The sequence below is a fragment of the Hypomesus nipponensis genome, chromosome 28, assembly GCF_054491055.1.
Source record: "Hypomesus nipponensis isolate SF chromosome 28, ASM5449105v1, whole genome shotgun sequence".
Taxonomy (NCBI): domain Eukaryota; kingdom Metazoa; phylum Chordata; class Actinopteri; order Osmeriformes; family Osmeridae; genus Hypomesus; species Hypomesus nipponensis.
Window position 1 is genome coordinate 12,645,001 of NC_140388.1, and position 23,518 is coordinate 12,668,518.

Genomic DNA, 23,518 nt, shown 5'->3' on the forward strand with positions numbered 1-23,518 from the left:
CTTGGTCAGTGGTCTTCAACCGAGGACAAGGGTTGAAGACCGCAGCTCTCTATTTATTCAATTATCGTTTCATCAGCTATCCACTGGGTGGCGCTGTTTGGCCACAAAGCAGTGATTGGTAACAATCTACTTTGACGACCAAAGCTGAGTTGAAAAAACAGAAATGCCATATTGTTCATGATGGTGATAACTGGTTAATGCTAAAAACAAGAAAATAATTGCTCACTGTAAACAAGGTAATCAGAAATCAAAAACAAATCCTTTGGGTGTTTTATTTGATATTTAATACAGTCAGCCGAGATGTTTGCAGGTTTCAGTTTCACGACGTTGGCTGAACATGAATAGGATGCGGGGGAGGGGGGAGGGAGGGAGGGAGAAGAGGAAGAGGGAGAGGGAGAGGGAGAGGGAGAGGGAGAGGGAGAGGGAGAGGGAGAGGGAGAGGGAGAGAGAGGTGGCCAGAAACCTATAAACTAAAGGTGTGTGTGTGCGCGCAGTCCAACTTAACCACAATCCAAATTTAACCACTATCAAAGAGCCCTAACTTAAGGATCTATCGGTACACTGGCAACGCTGTCAGTTCTTATCCAGCCAGCAGGGGGCAGTGTGTGTCTACTGTATCAGCTGTAGCTTCCTGGATAGAGGGTAGATACAGCTCCATCAGGTCTTAGCTTAGTGCCTCTGATCACCTCCATCAGGTCTTAGCTTAGCTTAGTGCCTCTGATCACCTCCAAAGCTCCATCAGGTCTTAGCTTAGCTTAGTGCCTCTGATCACCTCCACAGCTCCATCAGGTCTTAGCTTAGCTTAGTGCCTCTGATCACCTCCACAGCTCCATCAGGTCTTAGCTTAGCTTAGTGCCTCTGATCACCTCCACAGCTCCATCAGGTCTTAGCTTAGCTTAGTGCCTCTGATCACCTCCACAGCTCCATCAGGTCTTAGCTTAGCTTAGTGCCTCTGATCACCTCCACAGCTCCATCAGGTCTTAGCTTAGCTTAGTGCCTCTGATCACCTCCACAGCTCCATCAGGTCTTAGCTTAGCTTAGTGCCTCTGATCACCTCCACAGCTCCATCAGGTCTTAGCTTAGCGCCACTTCATCAGGTACAGGGATCCAGCCAGTTGAGTCTGGATCAGCTGTCGATCTGAAAGTTGCACGTGTGGATTTGGTCTCTGTTTAGTTTGATCCTGAGACCTAAAGCAGAGGTCTGATATTAAAAGATATTATTGTGTTGTACTGTGTAATATTAGTTTGTCGCTCCTAAATCAGTGCTAAATCAGAAACCCAGATAAACTAAGTACACAGTTTAATCTTGTTCGGCTCCAAAACTGACCTGTGTGGGAGTGGATTCAACTTTTGAGGCGCGCGTGGGAAAACTGGGATTTCGTTGCGGACTGGACTGTCTGCTTAATCTAGTTTCTCCTCACAGCGAGTGGTATGACGTGTGTTGGGTTGTGTGTGTTTTCTACCCACGCACGGTGCAGGGTTGGTGGGTAACAACCTAGCTCCCAGGTTCAGTTTTGGCTTGTGCTCAACCAGGCTGGGTTATAATCTGGTTCTGGTTACTATTACATAAGCCTTTTGAGACATTGTTTTTGAGACGTTGGCTCCGGCTAACAAAGAAAATTCAAGGAAAAACTAAATAACAAACAAAGAAGCAGGGCTCCAACAGCTAATGTAGCGTGTTAACAGACACAGGGTCTCTGATGTGGACCTTACCCTCCCTCACCCTCCCCTTCACCCCCTCTCACCTTCACCTAACCAAAGAGAGCATTTAACCTCCCCCACCCTGCTCTCAGCAGGGAGCACCTCTTACCCCCGCCCCCACCCTGCTCTCAGCAGGGAGCACCTCTTACCCCCGCCCCCACCCTCCTCTCAGCAGGGAGCACCTCTTACCCCCGCCCCCACCCTGCTCTCAGCAGGGAGCACCTCTTACCCCCGCCCCCACCCTGCTCTCAGCAGGGAGCACCTCTTACCCCCGCCCCCACCCTGCTCTCAGCAGGGAGCACCTCTTACCCCCGCCCCCACCCTGCTCTCAGCAGGGAGCACCTCTTACCCCCGCCCCCACCCTGCTCTCAGCAGGGAGCACCTATCCCCACCCTCCATCTGTAATCTCTGGGAGACTGGGAGGAGTGCTTTAATCCAGAAGTGTCCCTCAAATGGTGGATAAACATTTACCTGAACCACACCAGACCAAGTCTGTAAACAACACTTGTGTTGATGTCAGTAGAGGCTTGCTTGCTTGCTTGCGTGGTGTGTGTGTGTGCGTGTGCGCGCTAACAGGGGTCAGTAGTTGATCTGAGTTTGACATGGAGGGATGCTCCTACAAAGGACCCGCCAACATCTGAAGACCCCAGAGCGTGTGATAATTAATTACTGTTGGCGTTGCTTTGAGCTCTCTCATCAGATGGGTGGCAGAGAGGGGCGAAGGGCCTGTCATTACCGTCACTGAAACAATGGTGGAATTTCACTGTCATGCATTTTTGCCTAATTGACTGTTTTGATGCAGTTTTTTGTGTGTTTTTTTTGCGTGGGCAGGGTAGGGGGTGTCCTCCCTCATTCGCTCGCCCCTTCATCGGTTAGGGGGACAACTGGGTGTTTGTCAGCTGTACGTTCAAGATGCTGCTTTGAGGGTGAGAACAGGCCATGGAGGCTCCTGGGGCGCTTGGTACAAACACAGATATACTCCGACAGGAAGTGGAGAAACAGAGGAAAGACGCTGAAATAAATATGAGGGGCGTCCCAGCTGTGTGTGTGTGTGTGTGTGTGTGTGAGGACGTCTGGAGCGTGAAGATGGGCTCTGCATTAATTAACTGTTGGCGCTAACTGTGCTTAATGAAGGCCTATTGAAGTCTCTGACCCTCTTTGACTGGCAACAGGCTGACACGCCGGCCCCCTGCAGGCATAGGGTAAAACAATGTGTCTGGTTAACTTCCGACCAACATCCCGGTCCGCCCCAGAGTCCCGCGGTTCGGCGCTCAATGGCGAAGGCGACGGGTACGGAACGACCTGCGATTTCCTCAGAGGCCCTGAAGGTCGACCAGATGTGATACTTGGCGTCCTGTCTCTCAACAAAGGTCGTTTGTTTGGGCTGGAACGCTCAGTCATGCGTAATAGGCAGGCGGATGTGTGAACTAGTATTAGATATCGTTTATCTGGGCCATGTGATGTATTCTGGAAATTGCTTTTTCTACTGGGAAATACAAATATTTGCCAGACCGCCGAATGTTCATCTGCTCTGGGGTCGGGTGAGGATGGAGTTGATGAGGAAAGCTCTGAGCGATAGGAATCTAGACCAGTGTGAAAGTCTGCCCCGGCAGAGCCGCTGCAGTGAAGGCGACGCAGCCTACTGAGAGTGTGCTCTCAGAGACGTCAAGTGCTTGTGCATCAGAGGGAGAGATCGCTCGCTTTTCATCTTTAATAAAAACAAACAGACCGAGAGAGAGACCTCATTCCCAGCTGGATCCCAACATCACTTCACTGCCTCATGAATCTGAAGGTCTTTTCAGATGGACGCCTGACGTCAGTAGAAACGGCCCGCACCATGCCTGGGTTGAAGACGACCACGTCAGAGCCTACGAAACAAACGCAGTGTGGGAGGCACTGTGGAGATGGTGTGCAGGGAACGCCTGTCATTTAATCACCCAGGGAGAGCCTCATAGAGGGAGACAGGGAGGGTTAGGGTTAGGTTAGGGTTAGCTAACCCTAACAAGTGGAATGTTTGTGAGTGTCGGTGGAGGTGTTGCAGGAGGGGGGGTCGAAGGGTCTAAACGGAACAAAACTACAGTCCTCAAATAACAGACCAGGGTGCACCTGCTCACCGAGGGTGTGGCGCACACACACACACACACACCAGTCTCCCAGGCTGTGAACCCTTGGAGCAGCTTTGTAAATGGGCTCATTCAGGAGCCCTTCTGGAACTCTCCGGACGTGAGACAAGGGCTTGTCTGTTGCTGAGGTGAGCAGAGTTTTGTTGTGGTGTTGCAATCATCGTAATCATGAAAACAAGACCGGCGCTTTGTGTGTGTGTGTGTCTGTGTGTGTGTCTGTGTGTGTGTGTGTCTGTATGTGTGCCTTGGAAGCAACTTGAGACACATCTCAACATGCACCGCTGTGATTAAGTTAAGGTTTAATACTCTGGCTGTGACCTGACATTGAACGCCAGCGATCCTTTCCAAGTTCACTACCAGCTGTCCCTGCTGGATAGCAGAGGGAATTAGCAGCTCAGCCTTGGGCACACAGGAGGTCTGGGGTTGAGGTGAGGCCAGACACGACCAGAAACCGATACGAAGAGATGAAAACCATCTCGTTCATCTCTTATCCAGGAGCCTTCAGCTCCAGGAGGACAGGGACCCCCGAGGCACGGTCTGCTCCACCCTGGAACACAGAGCTTACACCGCTTCCTGTTTGGGGATTCTTGTTGATAAGCTGGTCTGAACGGTCGTTGTCCTGGAGGGTGGAACAGCTCAGGGGGTAGACAGGCAGGATGTGGTGGGTGTCCTGGAGGGTGGAACAGCTCAGGGGGTAGACAGGCAGGATGTGGTGGGTGTCCTGGAGGGTGGAACAGTTCAGGGGGTAGACAGGCTGGATGTGGTGGGTGTCCTGGAGGGTGGAACAGTTCAGGGGGTAGACAGGCAGGATGTGGTGGGTGTCCTGGAGGGTGGAAAAGCTCAGGGGGTAGACAGGCAGGATGTGGTGGAAAGGTCATGGTGATGTGATGTCTGCAGGACTGAATGTTCTGGATAAGCCTTGTCTGTACCTCCATGAATGTCTGAAAGAATTTAGATGTTTGTAATCATGCTACATAAACTGAATTCCCCCTCAAAAGGAATTCTGATGAGCAAAATCACATCGCTTAAACGTTTTTAAGTGATTATGCTCATGATGTAGCCTTGGTCTGAACACACAGGGTTCAAAAAGAGTTGATGAATGTAACTGGAGGCTGGTAAGGTGAGGATGGATTAGCTCATTAACTACTGCCGATGCAGTCATTGTCCTGCTAAGCAGCCTCCACCGCTCCGGCTGTTCCACCTGACTCTCCTGATGGCTCCCAGATTGGGAGCTGTCTTACTTTAGTTTAGACAGTTCTCCAGTGTTCCAACGCCTATCTTATCGACAACCTTTCTCTCTTCGACCCGCATCGACAAACGTCATGAACCCCTCTTTACTCCTCTGTGTCTGTCCGAGCCGTACGATCGAACCTCAGACAGGTCTGTTCATCGCTGGTCCGATTCCCTACTATTCTACTTTTTTGTTTGGTTTTTACTCTGTCAATAATTTATCGCAAACTGCTGTTCCCCATGACCCGGGCTCTCTGTGGTGTTCTGGGGTCGTCGGGGACACCGTGAGCGATCAGCGCGGCCCCCGGCGTGTTGCGTGGGACGTGAGCGATAGTCGGCAGCGTTCAGGAAATCAAAGCTCTGTCCGTACTCTGTGAGGATTCATTAGCATTGTAAAGGCTTCTCCTGTGTGTCCTCCCAGTCTGGAACTCTGGCTCTGCGCACAATGTAGAAAAACAGATTTATCGTTGGGTTCAGTAGGCCTCCATCTTTTATTTGTCTTGTTCAGAGCCTCGAGACAGGCGGGGGGAGTTCTCACAGAAAAATACTTTATCTCCCTCGGGGGAAAGGGGATGTTTTGATCACATTTTTGTGTTTTTGTCATAAACGTTCCCCATCTTTCAGTACATAAAAACATCTGATAAGTGATGAGTGGAGGGGGAGAGGGGGCGAGTAAAACCCCTCTACCCCTTCCCCCCCCCCCCACCTTTTAATGTCTGTGAGATGGGGTGCCCCCGCTCTCCTCGGCCCTCACACATTCGTTTCAGGGCCTTCAAAAGGAGGCCCCTTCAGCTTTGATCCTCCAGATCCAAACTGAAAAACATCTCTGGGTCCCGCTCTGCGCTCAGGCAGCGCTCCGCCGCTCCGCCGCTCCACTGCCGTATGCTAATAGGCCCCGGCTAATCACCCTTCCCAATTACAAGATTTATACTCCTCCGAGGCGCCTGTGACGCACCCCTCCTCCCTGTCCTCCGCTCAGGGCCCCCTATCACCGCCGGCGTCCCCTGTGGAGGGAAGGAAGGGCTGTGGAGGGAGGGAAGGGACCCTCTGTCTGCAAGCACAGCTGCCCTCCATCCCTCCCTCCACCCCTCCACCATCCCTCCCTCAACCCCTCCACCACCCCTCTAACCCTCCACCCCTCCACCACCCCTCTAACCCTCCACCCCTCCCTCCACCCCTCAGGGGGCAGGGGGGGGGCAGGGGGGTCCTGGCAAGCTGACTGTGGAACCTGCTCTTCAGATCATATTTCTCTCGTCCCCATGGGCAACAGAGTTATCCTGCTCGCTGTAAATCAGGTCTCCCAGTACTAGACCAGCCACCACCAAACTCTGAAACTGCTGCTTCAGACAGTTCCAGCAGGGATCTTGTATGGGTCCATTGACTGATTGTGGAATCTGGTTCCTGCTAAGAATGTTGTTGTCTGGTATGGTTTAGCGCTAGGTAAGATGTCCAGGAGCTGGTGTGTGGTTGAGGTGGTAGAGGGATGTTTTAAACTGGATGAGGGAACTGTTACTATCAAACAACACCTCCTCCTCCGAAGGGTGGAACAAGATTGGCTGGAAATGAGCGGGCCGCTCCAAACTTCGAATTTACATTTAGTCATTTAGCAAACGCTCCTATCCAGAGCGACTTACAAAAAGTACAGGGAAATTCCCCCCGAGGCAATTAGGGTGAAATGCCTTGCCCAAGGACACAACGTCATTTGGCCGGGAATCGAACCAGCAATCTTCTGATTAACAGCCCGATTCCCTAACCGCTCAGCCATCTGACCCCAATTTGACATTCCACTGGCACTGAGCTGTCTGTGTTGCTAAGCAGCTCTCAGAGAACCTCGCTAGCTCACACAAGCAGAACAGGGGACAAAACATATTTTACTGAACATGTTTTTCATCTATTGTACCTTTAAAGATGTGGGTAAAGCTGTGGGTAAAGCTGTGGGTAAAGCTGTGGGTAAAGATGTGAGGAGAGTCGATCCCAAGACTCAGTTGTTGGATGTCTGTTTCATCTGTTTCGTTCATCTGAAACGAAGACCAACTGAAGCCCTGTGTGTGTGTGTGTGTGTGTGAGAACTGTGTGTGTGTGTGAGAACTGTGTGTGTGTGTGTGAGAACTGTGGCGGTGGGCGCTAGATGCGGTGATCTCCAGATGGCAGTGGAACAAACAGGGTGCTGAAGGGAGCTGTCTAGACTGCCCGCTGACCAGACACACACAGCCTCACATCAAATTAGCGTCTGTCACATTTATGGTAATGGTCCTCAACAGCCTTCCTGTCAGTGACATCAAGATTTACAGCATCAACCCCCCCCCCCCCCCCCAGCTCTTCCAGCCCTCACCATGCAGGGCCACCTCCACCTCCTCCACCTCCTCCTACACCTCCTCCACCTCCTCTTCCACCTCCTCCTACACCTCCTCCTCCTCCACCTCCTCCTCCACCTCCTCCTCCTCCTACGCCTCCTCCTACACCTCCTCTTCCTCCTTCTACACCTCCTCCTCCTACACCTCCTCTTCCTCCTTCTACACCTCCTCCTCCTACACCTCCTCCACCTCCTCCTCCTCCTCCACCTCCTCTTCCTCCTTCTACACCTCCTCCTCCTACACCTCCTCCACCTCCTCCTCCTCCACCTCCTCTTCCTCCTTCTACACCTCCTCCTCCTACACCTCCTCCACCTCCTCCTCCTCCACCTCCTCTTCCTCCTTCTACACCTCCTCCTCCTACACCTCCTTCACCTCCTCCACCTCCTCCACCACCAGTGCCCACCAGGTTGTCACTCTCTTTTGAAATCTCCCTCTTCTAGACCTGTCTGTCTCTAGCCCCTCCAGACCTGTCTGTCTCTAGCCCCCTCCAGCCTGCCTGCCTGCCTGCCTGCCTGTCTGTCTGTCTGTCTGTCTGTCTGTCCCTGCCTGCCTGTCTGTCTGTCTGTCTGTCTGTCTGTCTCTGCCTGTCTGTATCTCTGCCTGTCTCTCTGCCTGCATCCCTGCCTGTCTCTCTGCCTGCCTGTCTGTGTGTGTCTGTGTGTCTGTGTGTGTGTGTGTGTGTTGTCCTGTAGATCATGGCCAACAGCAGACAGGTCATCAGGCCTTGTGCACATCACCATGACAACAACATCTCCACAGCCATGGATGGGGTCAATGCTTTGTGGTCTTCTGTTAAAAGTTTTCATATACAGTTTTAGGCCCTAAAGTTTGTTGTTTTTTCAGTCCCTGTAATGAATGGAGCCCTATCATTCTGTTGCAATTGGGAAACAATTGTAGTATAACTAGCAACACGCATCACATGCAGCCACCTCCTGAAGTAAGTCTTTTTCAATTTACCAACAGGGTTTTATTGTACTTAGACCCTGCAACTGGTCTCCCACGGGCTGTTAAAATTCCATTCCACATATTGTGTTTGGAGCTCAGCTCTAGAGGAATGTCGTACTGTTGTGTTCTTGGATCTTGTGGTGTTGTTCCGGAGGAAGCTAGGGGGAGCAGGCATCACTGTGTTGGGTAGTGAGGGGGGAGGCTTGTGTCTCTCTGAGCCCTCGGGGTCGATCTCTCCTGCTACAGAGCTGGGAAAAGGAGGCAGAAGGGAAGGGAGTGAAAGTGGGGTGTGTGTGTGTGTGTTCTGTATAGTGTGTGTGTGTTCTGTATAGTGTGTGTGTGTGTGTGTTCTGTATAGTGTGTGTGTGTTCTGTATAGTGTGTGTGTGTGTTCTGTATAGTGTGTGTGTGTGTTCTGTATAGTGTGTGTGTGTGTGTGTGTGTTCTGTATAGTGTGTGTGTGTGTTCTGTATAGTGTGTGTGTGTTCTGTATAGTGTGTGTGTGTGTGTGTTCTGTATAGTGTGTGTGTGTTCTGTATAGTGTGTGTGTGTGTGTGTTCTGTATAGTGTGTGTGTGTTCTGTATAGTGTGTGTGTGTTCTGTATAGTGTGTGTGTGTTCTGTATAGTGTGTGTGTGTGTGTTCTGTATAGTGTGTGTGTGTTCTGTATAGTGTGTGTGTGTGTTCTGTATAGTGTGTGTGTGTTCTGTATAGTGTGTGTGTGTGTTCTGTATAGTGTGTGTGTGTGTGTGTTCTGTATAGTGTGTGTGTGTTCTGTATAGTGTGTGTGTGTTCTGTATAGTGTGTGTGTGTGTGTTCTGTATAGTGTGTGTGTGTTCTGTATAGTGTGTGTGTGTGTGTGTTCTGTATAGTGTGTGTGTGTTCTGTATAGTGTGTGTGTGTGTGTGTTCTGTATAGTGTGTGTGTGTTCTGTATAGTGTGTGTGTGTTCTGTATAGTGTGTGTGTGTTCTGTATAGTGTGTGTGTGTTCTGTATAGTGTGTGTGTGTGTGTGTTCTGTATAGTGTGTGTGTGTTCTGTATAGTGTGTGTGTGTGTGTGTTCTGTATAGTGTGTGTGTGTGTGTGTTCTGTATAGTGTGTGTGTGTTCTGTATAGTGTGTGTGTGTTCTGTATAGTGTGTGTGTGTGTGTGTTCTGTATAGTGTGTGTGTGTGTGTGTTCTGTATAGTGTGTGTGTGTGTGTGTTCTGTATAGTGTGTGTGTGTTCTGTATAGTGTGTGTGTGTGTGTTCTGTATAGTGTGTGTGTGTGTGTTCTGTATAGTGTGTGTGTGTGTGTGTTCTGTATAGTGTGTGTGTGTTCTGTATAGTGTGTGTGTGTGTGTTCTGTATAGTGTGTGTGTGTGTTCTGTATAGTGTGTGTGTGTGTTCTGTATAGTGTGTGTGTGTGTTCTGTATAGTGTGTGTGTGTGTGTGTTCTGTATAGTGTGTGTGTGTGTGTGTTCTGTATAGTGTGTGTGTGTGTGTGTTCTGTATAGTGTGTGTGTGTGTGTGTGTGTTCTGTATAGTGTGTGTGTGTTCTGTATAGTGTGTGTGTGTGTGTTCTGTATAGTGTGTGTGTGTGTGTGTTCTGTATAGTGTGTGTGTGTTCTGTATAGTGTGTGTGTGTGTTCTGTATAGTGTGTGTGTGTGTTCTGTATAGTGTGTGTGTGTGTTCTGTATAGTGTGTGTGTGTGTTCTGTATAGTGTGTGTGTGTGTGTGTTCTGTATAGTGTGTGTGTGTGTGTGTTCTGTATAGTGTGTGTGTGTTCTGTATAGTGTGTGTGTGTGTGTGTTCTGTATAGTGTGTGTGTGTGTGTGTTCTGTATAGTGTGTGTGTGTGTGTGTTCTGTATAGTGTGTGTGTGTGTGTGTTCTGTATAGTGTGTGTGTGTGTTCTGTATAGTGTGTGTGTGTGTGTGTTCTGTATAGTGTGTGTGTGTTCTGTATAGTGTGTGTGTGTGTGTTCTGTATAGTGTGTGTGTGTGTGTGTTCTGTATAGTGTGTGTGTGTTCTGTATAGTGTGTGTGTGTGTGTTCTGTATAGTGTGTGTGTGTGTTCTGTATAGTGTGTGTGTGTGTTCTGTATAGTGTGTGTGTGTGTTCTGTATAGTGTGTGTGTGTGTGTGTTCTGTATAGTGTGTGTGTGTGTGTGTTCTGTATAGTGTGTGTGTGTGTGTGTTCTGTATAGTGTGTGTGTGTGTGTGTTCTGTATAGTGTGTGTGTGTTCTGTATAGTGTGTGTGTGTGTGTTCTGTATAGTGTGTGTGTGTGTTCTGTATAGTGTGTGTGTGTGTTCTGTATAGTGTGTGTGTGTGTGTGTGTGAAGGGTCAGGAGCCGGCGTGGGGTTCTGATTGGTTGTTGTTGTTCCCGCTCTCTAATCTCACGACCGACACAATGGAGTGTTGTGTCTGCTTAAGCAGTCACGCTCTGTTTCCCCAGACAGGTACCAGCAGACAGGGTCACCCTGAGAAGCCCTCTCTGGAGGGGCAGCAGGGCAGTCTGCTGGATCAGAGGTAAACATAATCCACTCCAGTCAACAAGCACAGGACTGAGAACAACCCTACACAACAATCCACTGTTCTGTCTCTGTGTGTGTGGGATCTATTTCTGATTTGTGGGTCCTGAACGGCACCTGTTTGGTGTCTGTAGTCGGCCATCTTGTATAGTAAATCTTGTTTTGTCGTGGGCTGAAGCTCTCCCCTCAGCTCTCTGACAGACACCACCGTTGGCTTGTTGTTTTTAAGATATTTGGGCATTTGTTCATGCTTTATTGGACAGTTTGTGTGACAGGAAAGGCAGGGAGAGAGAGGAAGACATGCAGTAAAGGGGCCACAGGCCGGATTCAAACCCAGTCTGCTGTGGTCAGACCTCACCCTACACGGCGCGCTCAGTTATCTGGTGAGCTAGCAGGGCGCTCCCTGTTTGGTTGTTTTATAAGCCTCTCATCCACCCCTCTGAGGAGCTGGTCTGGAGGGAGAGGAGCCTGTTACCCTCCTGTTACCCTCCTGTTACCCTCCTGTTACCCTCCTGTTACCCTCCTGTTACCCTCCTGTTACCCTCCTGTTACCCTCCTATTACCCTCCTGTTACCCCCCTGTTACCCTCCTGTTCCCTTCCTGTTCCCTTCCTGTTACCCTCCTGTTACCCTCCTGTTACCCTCCTGTTACCCCCCTGTTACCCTCCTGTTACCCTCCTGTTACCCCCCTGTTACCCTCCTGTTACCCTCCTGTTCCCTTCCTGTTACCCTCCTGTTACCCTCCTGTTCCCTTCCTGTTACCCTCCTGTTACCCTCCTGTTACCCTCCTGTTCCCTTCCTGTTACCCTCCTGTTCCCCCCTGTTACCCTCCTGTTACCCTCCTGTTACCCTCCTGGGCGAGAGCGCTGTGTTGTCGAGACAACATGAAAGGCAAAGTGAGGAGGAGGCGGGGTCTGGGTTTCCACGGCAGCAGCTGAAGGTTTGGGCCAGCACCATGTCTCTCTCACCCTGTAACGAGAACGGCATGTGGAGCCCCTCGCTCTCCCCCCTCCCCACTGTACGGTGCCTTGTCCCCTCAGCTCCTCCCCCATAGCCTGGGAGCTGCAACAACAACAACAAGAGAAGGGGGTGTGGGATGGGGGGGGGTGGAAAAGATGAATGAGGATGAATGAATGTGCTTCTAACCCTCCCACCCTCACAGACTCCAGGACCCCACCCCACCTCCCTCCCTCCCTCCCACCCCACCTCCCTCCCACCCCACCTCCCACCCTCCCTCCCTCCCTCCCTCCCACCCCACCTCCCTCCCTCCCTCCCTCCCTCCCACCCCACCTCCCTCCCTCCCTCCCTCCCACCCCACCTCCCTCCCTCCCTCCCACCCCACCTCCCTCCCTCCCTCCCTCCCTCCCACCCCTCCTCTCAGACCCTGTTTGCCTCCCTGCAACCCCACCCTCCCTAACAGGCTAGTGTGTGTGTGTTAGAGTTGTATTACACGCATATCCGTTCACGCCCGCTTGTCCACCGGGACACCCATATAAAGGACTGTCACTGTTGAAAGGTCAGGAGTAAGCCCTGCTCACACACACACACACACACACACACATACTCTACCCCCAGGAGTTGTCGGGAAAATAAAAAGGGTGTTAGCTCATCCCTGTCCTCGTGTCCACCTGACTCTCTCTCTCTCTCTCTCTCTCTGTCTCTGTCTCTGTCTCTCTGTCTCTCTGTCTCTCTGTCTCTCTCTGTCTCTGTCTCTCTCTCTCTCTCTCTCTCTCTCTGTCTCTCTCTCTGTATCTCTCTCTGTATCTCTCTCTGTATCTCTCTGTCTCTGTCTTTCTGTGTCTCTCTCTCTCTCTGTCTCTGTCTCTGTCTTTCTGTGTCTCTCTCTCTCTCTCTCTCTCTCTCTCTCTGTGTGTGTTTGCATGTTTCCACACGTGTGAATCGGGTCTGTGTGGTGTTAGGACGAGGTGTTCTCCAGAGTGCTCGTTGCTCCACACCTGCATCCAGACATCACACTGTTGTTAGCCATGCTGCCCACATTAACAAGCTGTTTAATAAGATATGTAGTGGGTCTGTGCTGCAGTAGGAGGGCTAATGAGACAGACTATGAGAGCACAAACACTCTGACATGCAGCCATATGATACGACCACTCAGATAAACCTGTCACGCAACCTTAGTGCCATACAATTAGGGTATAGTTCAATGTTTTAATTTTTTAATAAGAAGGACAAGAATAATGCACTTTAATTATAGTACTATACTACAGGTTTAAAAATAAATAAAAATACATCAAGCAGTAAATAGATATATATTTAGAGAAAAATGTAGCGCAAGAGGAAGATTGATGTTCCACTGACACAATACTTTCATAGAGTGAGCGCAGGGCTGCAGGCCTGCGGGGCTGCAGCCCTGTGTCTGCAGCCCTGTGTCTGCAGCCCTGTGTCTGCAGCCCTGTGCGTGTCGTTGGTGCGTGTTGCTGGTCCTGGCCTGCCATGAAGGGAAGTCTGGTGTTAATGGAGCAACAGAGAATCTGGCTCAGCTGTGGAGCTGACAACCATGCCTGACTGCTCCTCACCCCTCCTCACCCCTCCAACCCTGCTCCTCTCTCCTCCCTTCCCTTCCCTTCCCTTCCCTTCCCTCCTCTTCCTCCCATCTCCCTCCTCTCTCCTCTCACCTCCCTCCTCTTCCTCTCATCTCCCTCCTCTTCCTCTCATCTCCCTCCTCTTCCTCCCATCTCCCTCCTCTCTCCTCTCACCTCCCTCCTCTTCCTCTCATCTCCCTCCTCTTCCTCTCATCTCCCTCCTCTCTCCTCTCCTCCCTCCTCCTCCTCTGCTCTGGGCCTGGCCAGCGGCCAGCAGACCAGATGACATCACCCTGTTGATGTCCTGGCATCTTGTTCAGATGGAGGGTTTGGGGGCTTTCTTTCCCTCCTCCTCCTGCCAGGCAGGTTTTCAGGAGCCGTCTCATCTGGGAGTGCAGCCTGGACGTGTCAAGCCTGGTATTTATACTCCAGGAGAGCTCCACATTTACATAAAACCTCGGCTAATCAGCTTTCACAACAACGGTGAGGTAATGTCTAGGAGCACCCCTCAGAGCTGCACAATTAAAACGTGTCCAATCTAATAAGAGCCAGTCAATCAAGAGAACATCCAGACCAGCCATCAGCTTTATGGAAGTATGGAAGTGTTGCCAAGAGCGTCCAAGGTTTTATTCTGACTTTTTTATTACTCAAACTATTTCACAAAGCCTCTAACGGCACAAAGGATCAGCCTCTAACAGCACAGCAGAACAGCAGAGGCACCTTGGAGTCATGACAGGATACTGTAGAGTACAGGTGACACCAGGTGAATGTGGTTGTGACTCTGACACTGTCAGGTGCTGGCTCTGCATCTTCCGTTCCCTGTGACCACGCCAACCCTATAGGCTGGACCGAGGGAAGGGCTTGGTTGCCTCGGTGATGGGTCCTGAGGATGAGGCTGTCTGGGTCTGTTGTCCTGGCAGCGCTGCGGATGGTGACGCTGCAGGGATGACCACAGGGGGTCGAGTTCCAGACTGTTCTGGCTCCCTGGCACGGTGACTCAGGGATTCTTAGAAGCAGCGTCTGATTGGAGGGAAGACGTTCTGGGAATACCTGGAAAGGAGGGCTGAGGGGTCCAGACATTCCCCTCCTCCTCCTCCGAGCGCCCCTCGTCAGTCTCCCTGTCAGCTGGGTCAGGGGGGTGCAGGGGGGGTCAAGGGGGGTCTAGGGGGGTCAGGGGGGGTGCACGGGGGCGCAGGTCCCTTCCTGGGGTCCTCTGGCGGGGGTGCAGAGAGCAAGGAGGCCTGGGGTCAGGGCCCGGACGCCCTGGACGCCTCTCCAGCAACTGTTGTGAAGTGAGCCCAGATAAGGGTCCCTGGGAACACCTCTGGCTGGGCCCCCTGGAGCACATGTCCAGGTCACTCTGCTCTCCCGCGCTGCCTGCACAGGGACAGGGGGAGGGGGGGACAAGGTTTCAGGCTTTGAAGCTTGGGAGGGAAGGGAAATGGAGAAGGGTATGTTGATTTGACTTAGAGCCCTCCCTCCCTCCCTAAGACCTCCTCAGATGTTTCATTGGTCAGCAATTCCTGACCTCAGAGAATTGACAGCTGAAGGGCACATTTCAACCGGCTCACAGATCTTACACACGGACCCAAGAGAAGCCTGTGTGTGTGTGTGTGTGTGTGTGTGTGTGAGGAGGGGGGAGACAAATGACCTCATCAAACCATCAAACCAGCTCTACATGTGTTCCGCTGACACGCGTGTGTTTCAGCTCTGAGGACGCGTGAGATCGTCTCATCCTGCTCCTCAGGGCCTGGCGGGGTCACGGCAGGGTCACAGAGGAGCCGCGGGGTCGGACTGCTCTGCAGACGCCTGATTGCTCTGACCAGATTCCCTACGTCTCCATCAAACAAGAGCTGAACCCCTGAACATGACCTCAGCAGGCCTCCTCACCTCAGCCCTCTGGGCCAGTCTGAGCTGGGCTCCTCACCTCAGCCCTCTGGGCCAGTCTGAGCTGGGCTCCTCACCTCAGCCCTCTGGGCCAGTCTGAGCTGGGCTCCTCACCTCAGCCCTCTGGGCCAGTCTGAGCTGGGCTCCTCACCTCAGCCCTCTGGGCCAGTCTGAGTTCCTCTGAAGGAGGAACCCATACACGATCAGAGAGAGGCTGCTTGTATTCGTTCCTCATGTCAGGACAGGAAATGTATTTGAATTCGAACTTTTATTAAAAAATATATTTATTTGTAGTTCTCCAGAAGGAAAAGAAATGTAGTGGTTTTGACTCTTACCGGTCTAGACACTGAGAGTGTCAGGGTGTAGACCTGCCAGACCTAACAGACCTGCCAGACCTGCCAGACCTGCCAGACCTCACAGACCTGCCAGACCTGCCAGACCTCCCAGACCTGCCAGAACTAACAGACCTGCCAGACCTGCCAGACCTCACAGACCTGCCAGACCTAACAGACCTGCCAGACCTGCCAGACCTCACAGACCTAACAGACCTCACAGACCTGCCAGACCTAACAGACCTGCCAGACCTAACAGACCTGCCAGACCTAACAGACCTGCCAGACCTGCCAGACCTGCCAGACCTGCCAGACCTAACAGACCTAACAGACCTGCCAGACCTGCCAGACCTGCCAGACCTCACAGACCTGCCAGACCTGCCAGACCTAACAGACCTGCCAGAACTAACAGACCTGCCAGACCTCACAGACCTAACAGACCTAACAGACCTAACAGACCTGCCAGACCTAACAGACCTGCCAGACCTAACAGACCTGCCAGACCTAACAGACCTGCCAGACCTCACAGACCTGCCAGACCTAACAGACCTGCCAGACCTGCCAGACCTCACAGACCTGCCAGACCTAACAGACCTGCCAGACCTCACAGACCTGCCAGACCTAACAGACCTGCCAGACCTCACAGACCTGACAGACCTCACAGAACTAACAGACCTGACAGTTTTTCTTTCTGCTTTGTGTCTTTAAAGCCTGCCAGATCCACCTGGTGTGGTGTGTCTAGCCTGTGTTTGGGTGAGCAGTGTGGTGTGTCTAGCCTGTCTGGGTGAGCAGTGTGGTGTGTCTAGCCTGTGTTTGGGTGAGCAGTGTGGTGTGTCTAGCCTGTCTGGGTGAGCAGTGTGGTGTGTCTAGCCTGTCTGGGTGAGCAGTGTGGTGTGTCTAGCCTGTGTTTGGGTGAGCAGTGTGGTGTGTCTAGCCTGTCTGGGTGAGCAGTGTGGTGTGTCTAGCCTGTGTCGCGTTATTCAGATGTTTCGGTTTCAGCCATGGCTTTGACATCTTGTGGCATTTGATATTTTGGCTGAATTGCAGCTCCACCAATGTCAGACTCTTGTCCAGTAATAATAGTTGGTCCTCATTTATAACTTCCAATAGTAACAATAAGGCATTCAATTAAAAGTAAAACAAACCAAAAATGTTGAGTGAAAAGCAGTAGGCTGCAGCTTTAGCTTTACAAAAACTTTTTAGGCTCTACAAAAACAAACCAAAACAGAAGTTCCCAGCGTTTCACACACAGCCCAGCCTTGTAACCAACCCACCAGTGAGCAGCAACCATGCTGTTCTTCCTTCTTCCTGAGGGCTTTACTGAAGTCTCCCAGACGTGCAGCAACCCTGCATCCTTCTGGAGGGATTAGAAAGGGTGTGTGGCTGTTTGTGGTGGAGGAGGGAGAAGAGAAGGAGAGGAGGGAGTGGAAGAGGGAGGAGGAGGAGAAAGATAGAGGAGGAGCAGGAGGAGAAGGAGGGGGTAGGCAGTTGTGTGGAGAGAGAAAAACAGGGGCCCTGTGCTGCATGGCCAGACTAGTCTAATAAAAGAGACCTCTTTTTAGTTCTGGATACTGATCTCTCGACACAAGCTTTAAAGATCTCATTCACGGTTCACACCGCATTTGCCCCTTAATGTCTCCCAGCAGGCAGCCAGTCCCAGGCTGTGATTCATCTAGTGACAGCTCGGCCTGTGGCAGCAATGAGCCACCAGACAGGACACACCACGCAGACGTTACTGTTTCTGACGCGCGCACACACACACACGCGCAGCGAGGCGCGCTCACACACTGCCTCTCTCTTTTCTCTCTTTCCCTTTCTTCCTCTCCCCATCTGGCTTTCTTTTTCTCTCCCCTTCTCTCTTTTTCAGTTTGATTTCAGGGAGGAAGGATGAACATGTGTCACCTGCTCATTGAGACACCGTCAGCACAGTTGATCCGCCTGCAGAATATGCTGTTTTAACTGCTATGCTGTTTACGTTTCAAACACTTTCAAAAACATAAAACCTTTCCACAACCTCAAAACAAGGGGTCACACAGGGCGAAAGCAAGGTCTTTTGGTGTTTTAGAAAGAACATGCCCTTCTCTTCAGTTGCAGCATCATGAATATTCATGTGTGTGTGTGTGTTGTTCCTCCAGTGTTTCCGGGCCCTGTGCTGTAAAGGACCACCGGTCCCCAGGCCTGAGTATGATGTGGTGTGTATCGGACTGACGGGGGCGGGAAAGACCAGCCTGTTGTCCCGGCTCTGCAGCGAGGGAAGAGACGGGATCGTCCCCACCACGGGTAAGAACTACTGTTCCTCTCACCCCACCAGGGGTAAGAACTACTGTTCCTCTCACCCCACCAGGGGTAAGAACTACTGTTCCTCTCACCCCACCAGGGGTAAGAACTACTGGGGTCTCTCTGTCTTACATCGATCTCTTTATATAGCACTTTATCTACGTTGTGTATATATCTCATGCTGAAAGCCCAGTGCAGCTGTGGAAGCTAACTGTCCCTGCTCCCTCACGACAACCCTGTAGAGGCTTCTAGAATATCTCCTGGCTGAAGAGCTTCTGCTGTCTGGTTCCCAACCCCCTGGTGTCCCCATCTCCTTCCCTGTCCTTGTTTAGTCCTGCTGTTAGTTAGTCAGCAACCCTTCAACTATGGAGGCTAAATTTGAAGAAATCCCAATTGTACTGTTGACAGAGATGGCAAAAGTACACACATTCTTCACTCAAGCAGAAGTACAGATACTCATGTTTTACACACAGATAAACACAGATACACACACACACACAGTGAAAGAAGACGAGAGGACTTTTTTTCAGTTTTTTTTTTTTCAAACTTTCAAAACCTTTTTTTCCAACTTATTTCCGGGAAATATTATTTGGACCTTTTTTCCCGTTTTTTTTGTTGATAACTTTTGTTTTACACACCCAGTGAGGGGAGAGGAGAACAGAGAAGTATAAAACAGAGCAGATTAAAGCAGATTACAATAGAGTACAGAAGAGTATATTCAGTAATATTCAAACTTTTCAAACTTATAAAAAAATAAAAAATTGTTATTAAAAAAAATAAAATAAAAAAAAATCTTCAACTTCTTGTACTGATACTAGAAAAATATAGTTAAGTACAGGAATAAAGTATTTGTACTTCATTAGGGCTAGGGTTAGGTCTAACCCATCTCTGACTGGACGTGGCTCTTGGTGGACAGGGTGCTGCACACCTGGCCTTCACACGTATAATATGTCCATTATTTACCTTACCAGAGAGTTACTTTGGCAAGCTTTCTTAACAGGTCAACATTAAGCTGTCAATGCCACTTCTATTTCCCAATAACCGCCGAAGTGCTTCTTGTTTTATTTGTGCACAGAGAACTCCCTTGTGGAATTCTCCTCTCTCTCTGTGTCTTTCTCTCTTTCCCCTCTCTCCTCTCTCTCTCCTCTCTCTGTATCTCTCTCTCCCTTCTCTCTCTCTGTGTCTCTCTCTCCCCTGTCTCTCTGTGTCTCTCTCTCTTTCCCCTCTCTCCTCTCTCTCTGTGTGTCTCTCTCTCTCCTCTCTCTGTCTCTCTCTTTCCCTTCTCTCTCTCTCTGTGTCTCTCTCCCCTGTCTCTGTCTCTCTCTGTCTCTCTCTTTCCCCCTCTTTCTCTTTGTCTCTTTCTCTGTGTCTCTCTCTCTCCCTCTGTCTCTGTATCTCTGTCTCTTCTCTCTTTAGCATTATCAGTTGTATAATTAATAGGCTGAATTTGTTTGTCAAATACGTTTTTCTTCTTTTCAGGTTTCAGTATCAAAGCTGTGCCGTTTCCAAACGCCATATTGAACGTAAAAGAACTTGGAGGTAAGGATGTTTTTACATCTTAGCTTAGATTCCTTATCTCTCTCAACGCATATTGTAACCATACTGTACCACCATACTTACTGTACACACACTCACACACACACACTCGCACACACACTCTCACACCAACCAAGCAGGAAGTTGTTGGTTCTGAGTGAGAGGAAGTGAAGTGTGTTGAGGATGTATCCTGCCTCCCCACCACAAGCTGCTCTGACCTCTGACCTCTGCTGACACTCACTGTGTCATCTCAGGCCAGCTTCAGTAAACAGACTTCAGGAAGTCAATACAGTCCAACACTAAACTGCCATTTTCAACATGATGCATCAAGACTAGGAAACAAAACGGTTAACTCAAATGTATTCGGAATTACGTTTTCAGGAATTATTATCATTAGTATTACATTCATCTTGCTAAGTTATGTCCTCACTCCCCACACAGTGCAGACATTTGAGTTTGGAAACCCAAGTGTGTTTATCCAGGCTGCGGCAACATCCCACCTTCTAGTAACAAATCGACATTCTTGCACAGTTTTAGTGATACATCTTTCTCAGTAAATGTTCTTGTAAAGAGTCCTAACATACGTGCAAACGCCTCGCTTGGACGATTCCTATAAACGAACAAACCTAGTTTAGTTACAAATTTACATTTACATTTAGCAGACGCTCTTATCCAGAGCGACTTACAGTAAGTACAGGGGCATTCCCCCCGAGGCAAGTAGGGTGAAGTGCCTTGCCCAAGGAGACAACGTCATCACAACTCCTAATAAGGGCCCAGACATTGTGGTGTACCAAACATCATGTACCCCTGAACAACCCCCTGCACCCTGTTTAGTGGGTTATTAGGGATCCTATCTGGGAACCCAACATGTTGAAAAGCAGTAGAATGAGGAGGAGCTTTTGAAAGTTGTTAAAAGGAGAGAAAAGGCGCGAGGGAGATAAATCTTCACCACTTCATGCCTAGAAATCAGCCCCTTGCCACAATTTATGAGTTTTAAAAGTGAAAGTAATTTACGTCTTTTGGGGGACACTGGTTGTAGAACAGGTGCTGTGTGTTTCTTCCCCAGCTCAGGAACAACAAGACACCCAGCCCCCACCCCCTCACCCAGCCCCCCCCCTCACCCAGCCCCCCCCCCCTCACCCAGCCCCCCCCCTCACCCAGCCCCCCCCCTCACCCAGCCCCCTCTCCCCCTCACCCAGCCCCCCCCTCACCCAACCCCCCCCCCCCTCACCCAGCCCCAACCTCTCCAAAGAACAAAAACATCCCTCATACTCCAAAAAGAGTGTGTGGACCACCAGCAAGGATGATGCAGGGTGGGAGGGAGGGAGGGAGGGAGGGAGGGAGGGAGGGAGGGAGGGAGGGAGGGAGGGAGGGAGGGAGGGAGGGAGGGTGGGTGAGTCCTGGACAGGGTCAGGACTGTGGTCGTGTCACGGTCGGAAAAACAGATCTCTCTGCCGACTGCTCGCTTGATTTAGTGGTGATATGCTGCCGCTCCAGCTTCATGGTGGTGAAATCTGGGCACACACACACACTCTCTCTCTCTCTCTCTCTCTCTCTCTCTCTCTCTCTCTCTCACGCACACACACACTCTCACACACACACACTCACACACACAAGATTTACGGTTATGGTGCCCTCCACCAAACAAGGGGTTTGGGGTGGGGGGTAGTTGTGGGTGTTCTGGATGGGTGGGCAGGGGGTTGTTCAGGGGTACATGGTGTTTGGTACGCCACAATGTCTGGGCCCTTATTAGGAGTTGTGAGGAGCAGAGAGGTGAGGGCTACACACACACATGCACACACTCACAGCTTCCGATTCCTCTGCTCAGCTGCGGTTCACAATCATTCACAACTCCAAGTGTGTGTTTACAGCGTGAGTGTGTGTATGTAGATAGTAAACAGTAGGCAGGAGAAGGAACTTCCTTCTGTGTAGGGCTTCCTCTCTCCTCCTAGCCCCCTGAACACCAGGACAACACTGTCCACCGCTGCTGTTTCAACCGCTTTAGCGCTTTGTTTGACGCAGTTGTGACGTAGGGACATCAGTGTGTTCCCGGTCTGGCACGCTCACTCAACCCTGACTATGCTGGAGAAACAAGACTGCTCTGTCTGGAGTGACCAACATGGCATAACACTGTCCTGCAGCCCACACACACACGCACACACACACACACACACACACACACACACACACACACACACACACACACAGAGGACCTCTAGAGACAGAGAGAGAGGAAGAGAGCTGAGGATGGCCTGGTCTCTTGCTCTCTGTCTCTGTCTCTCTCTCTGTCTCTCTCTCTCTGTCTCTCTCTCTCTGTCTCTCTCTCTCTCTCTCTCTCTCTCTCTCTGTCTCTCTCTCTCTCTCTCTTTCTCTCTCTCTGTCTCTGTCTCTCTGTCTCTGTCTTTGTCTCTCTGTCTCTGTCCTCCATGCTTGTCTTCATCTGTTCCTCTCCCTGTGGTGCTACACTGTGGTGATAGTGGGGCCTCTCAGGTGCTTGCCGTGGGTCTGTTTTTAGCAGCCAGCCTCCTGGAAGTTGCTGTTGTCCTCTCTGGCTCAGCCCGCACAGGGCCGCTGTGTTGGACAATGTCACAGAGATGGGACAACCTCCAATCCCTCCCCTCCCTCCTGACAGGCATGTCATCCAGCTGAGGTGTTAGGCCCTTGTTGACCCTGGGTGGGCATGGCGGTTGGTAGTAACCCAAGCCCCCCGGCCAGCTGCCCCCTGCCAGGTAGGGGGTTACGGGAGCGGGACAGGGCCCTGGAACATGCGGGAGGCATCCGGTGATGTGTGTGTGTGTTTGGGGGGGAGAACACTGACGTCAGGTCTAGACTGGGCCTTGGGTGTGAGGGGTGTGGGTGTGATGACAGCTGATGAAGTAGGACTCATAATAAGCACCTCTCATTGCTGCCGTATCTCCTAGATGCTCTATTTGAGGAGGTGTGACTCTCTCCATGGTACATGCTCTACGGATGTTGATATGTGTGTGTGTGTGTGTTTCTGCATGTGTGTGCACGTGAGGGGGAGGAGGAGGGGGGAGGAGGGGGGAGGAGGAGGGGGGAGGAGGAGGGGGTTTGTATAGAGAAGATGTCTGTTCTCTGTTAGAGTCACTTCAAAGCAGATTGCCTGGACTCTAGGTCACCTTTGTAGACCCCCCCCCCCCACACACAAAAAGAAGTTTAATCAGAAAGATGTTTGTTAAACATTTTGTCAAAGGTAGAAGTTTAAAATGATGAGGGCAGGGCGATGGGACACTGCGGGAGGCAGACATGAAAAGGAGTTTCGAATGTGAAACCGAACCCTTTCCGATCCAGCCTGAGAATAGGAGGCCCAAACGGTAGCCTAATGGGGACCAAATGGAGAGCCAAACGGCCTGGGTTCCAAAATATGATATTTGAGCGATGTCGTCACCGTCTTCAAAAGAAGGGTGGGATGGATATGAATGGATGCCCTTCCTCGTGTGGTCACAGAGGTCACCTTGACGTTGAGCGAACCCTGAACAATCTGGAGACCGGATCTCTCCTGCTCAGTGTGAACATAGCAGTGTCAGGTTGAGGTGTCTAGTATCTGTCAAGGGTCCATTTTTGCTTCCAGTGTTCAGTGACTCATGTTTGTCAGAAGAAGAGGAACACAAACATGGATGTGGACATCCAAACACAAGATGTTCATGTGAAGATCATGTTTTAGATTAACGTTGATATGAAGGATTTCTGAAATCGCATGAAGACCTACCATTGCATTACAAACGCTTGCTTTAAAAGATAGCTTTTTTTGGAATGATGCTTTGGCTGCGAACACGCCTGTTCGGCACTTACCTCCCCATCTCCCTCGGTTACCCAGCCGTCTCCCTCGGTTACCCAGCCGTCTCCCTCGGTTACCCAGCCGTCTCCCTCGGTTACCCAGCCGTCTCCCTCGGTTACCCAGCCCGCACGCTGTGACGCACGCTAGGCTCCGCTGTATGAGAAAAAAGTCAACTCCAACATCCACAACATATCTTACAGGTTATTTGGTGGTGGACTGAAAGTGATTCATCCTGGTCGCCCAGAGTACTGTGGCTTGTCTGTTCTCATCAGGACCGGAATCCC

General features: G+C 50.9%; 1 protein-coding gene across 2 annotated transcripts in view; it reads left to right on the top strand.

Moving 5' to 3' along the window:
- Positions 1 to 23,518, top strand: part of arl15a (ADP-ribosylation factor-like 15a) — a 74,759-nt gene that overhangs the window by 10,895 nt on the left and 40,346 nt on the right. For both annotated transcript variants that reach the window (XM_084694655.1, XM_084694654.1), the window contains exons 2-3: positions 17,758 to 17,902; positions 19,379 to 19,438. In XM_084694655.1, coding sequence (XP_084550781.1) covers positions 17,758 to 17,902; positions 19,379 to 19,438 — 205 coding nt within the window. The remainder of the gene's footprint in view (positions 1 to 17,757; positions 17,903 to 19,378; positions 19,439 to 23,518) is intronic.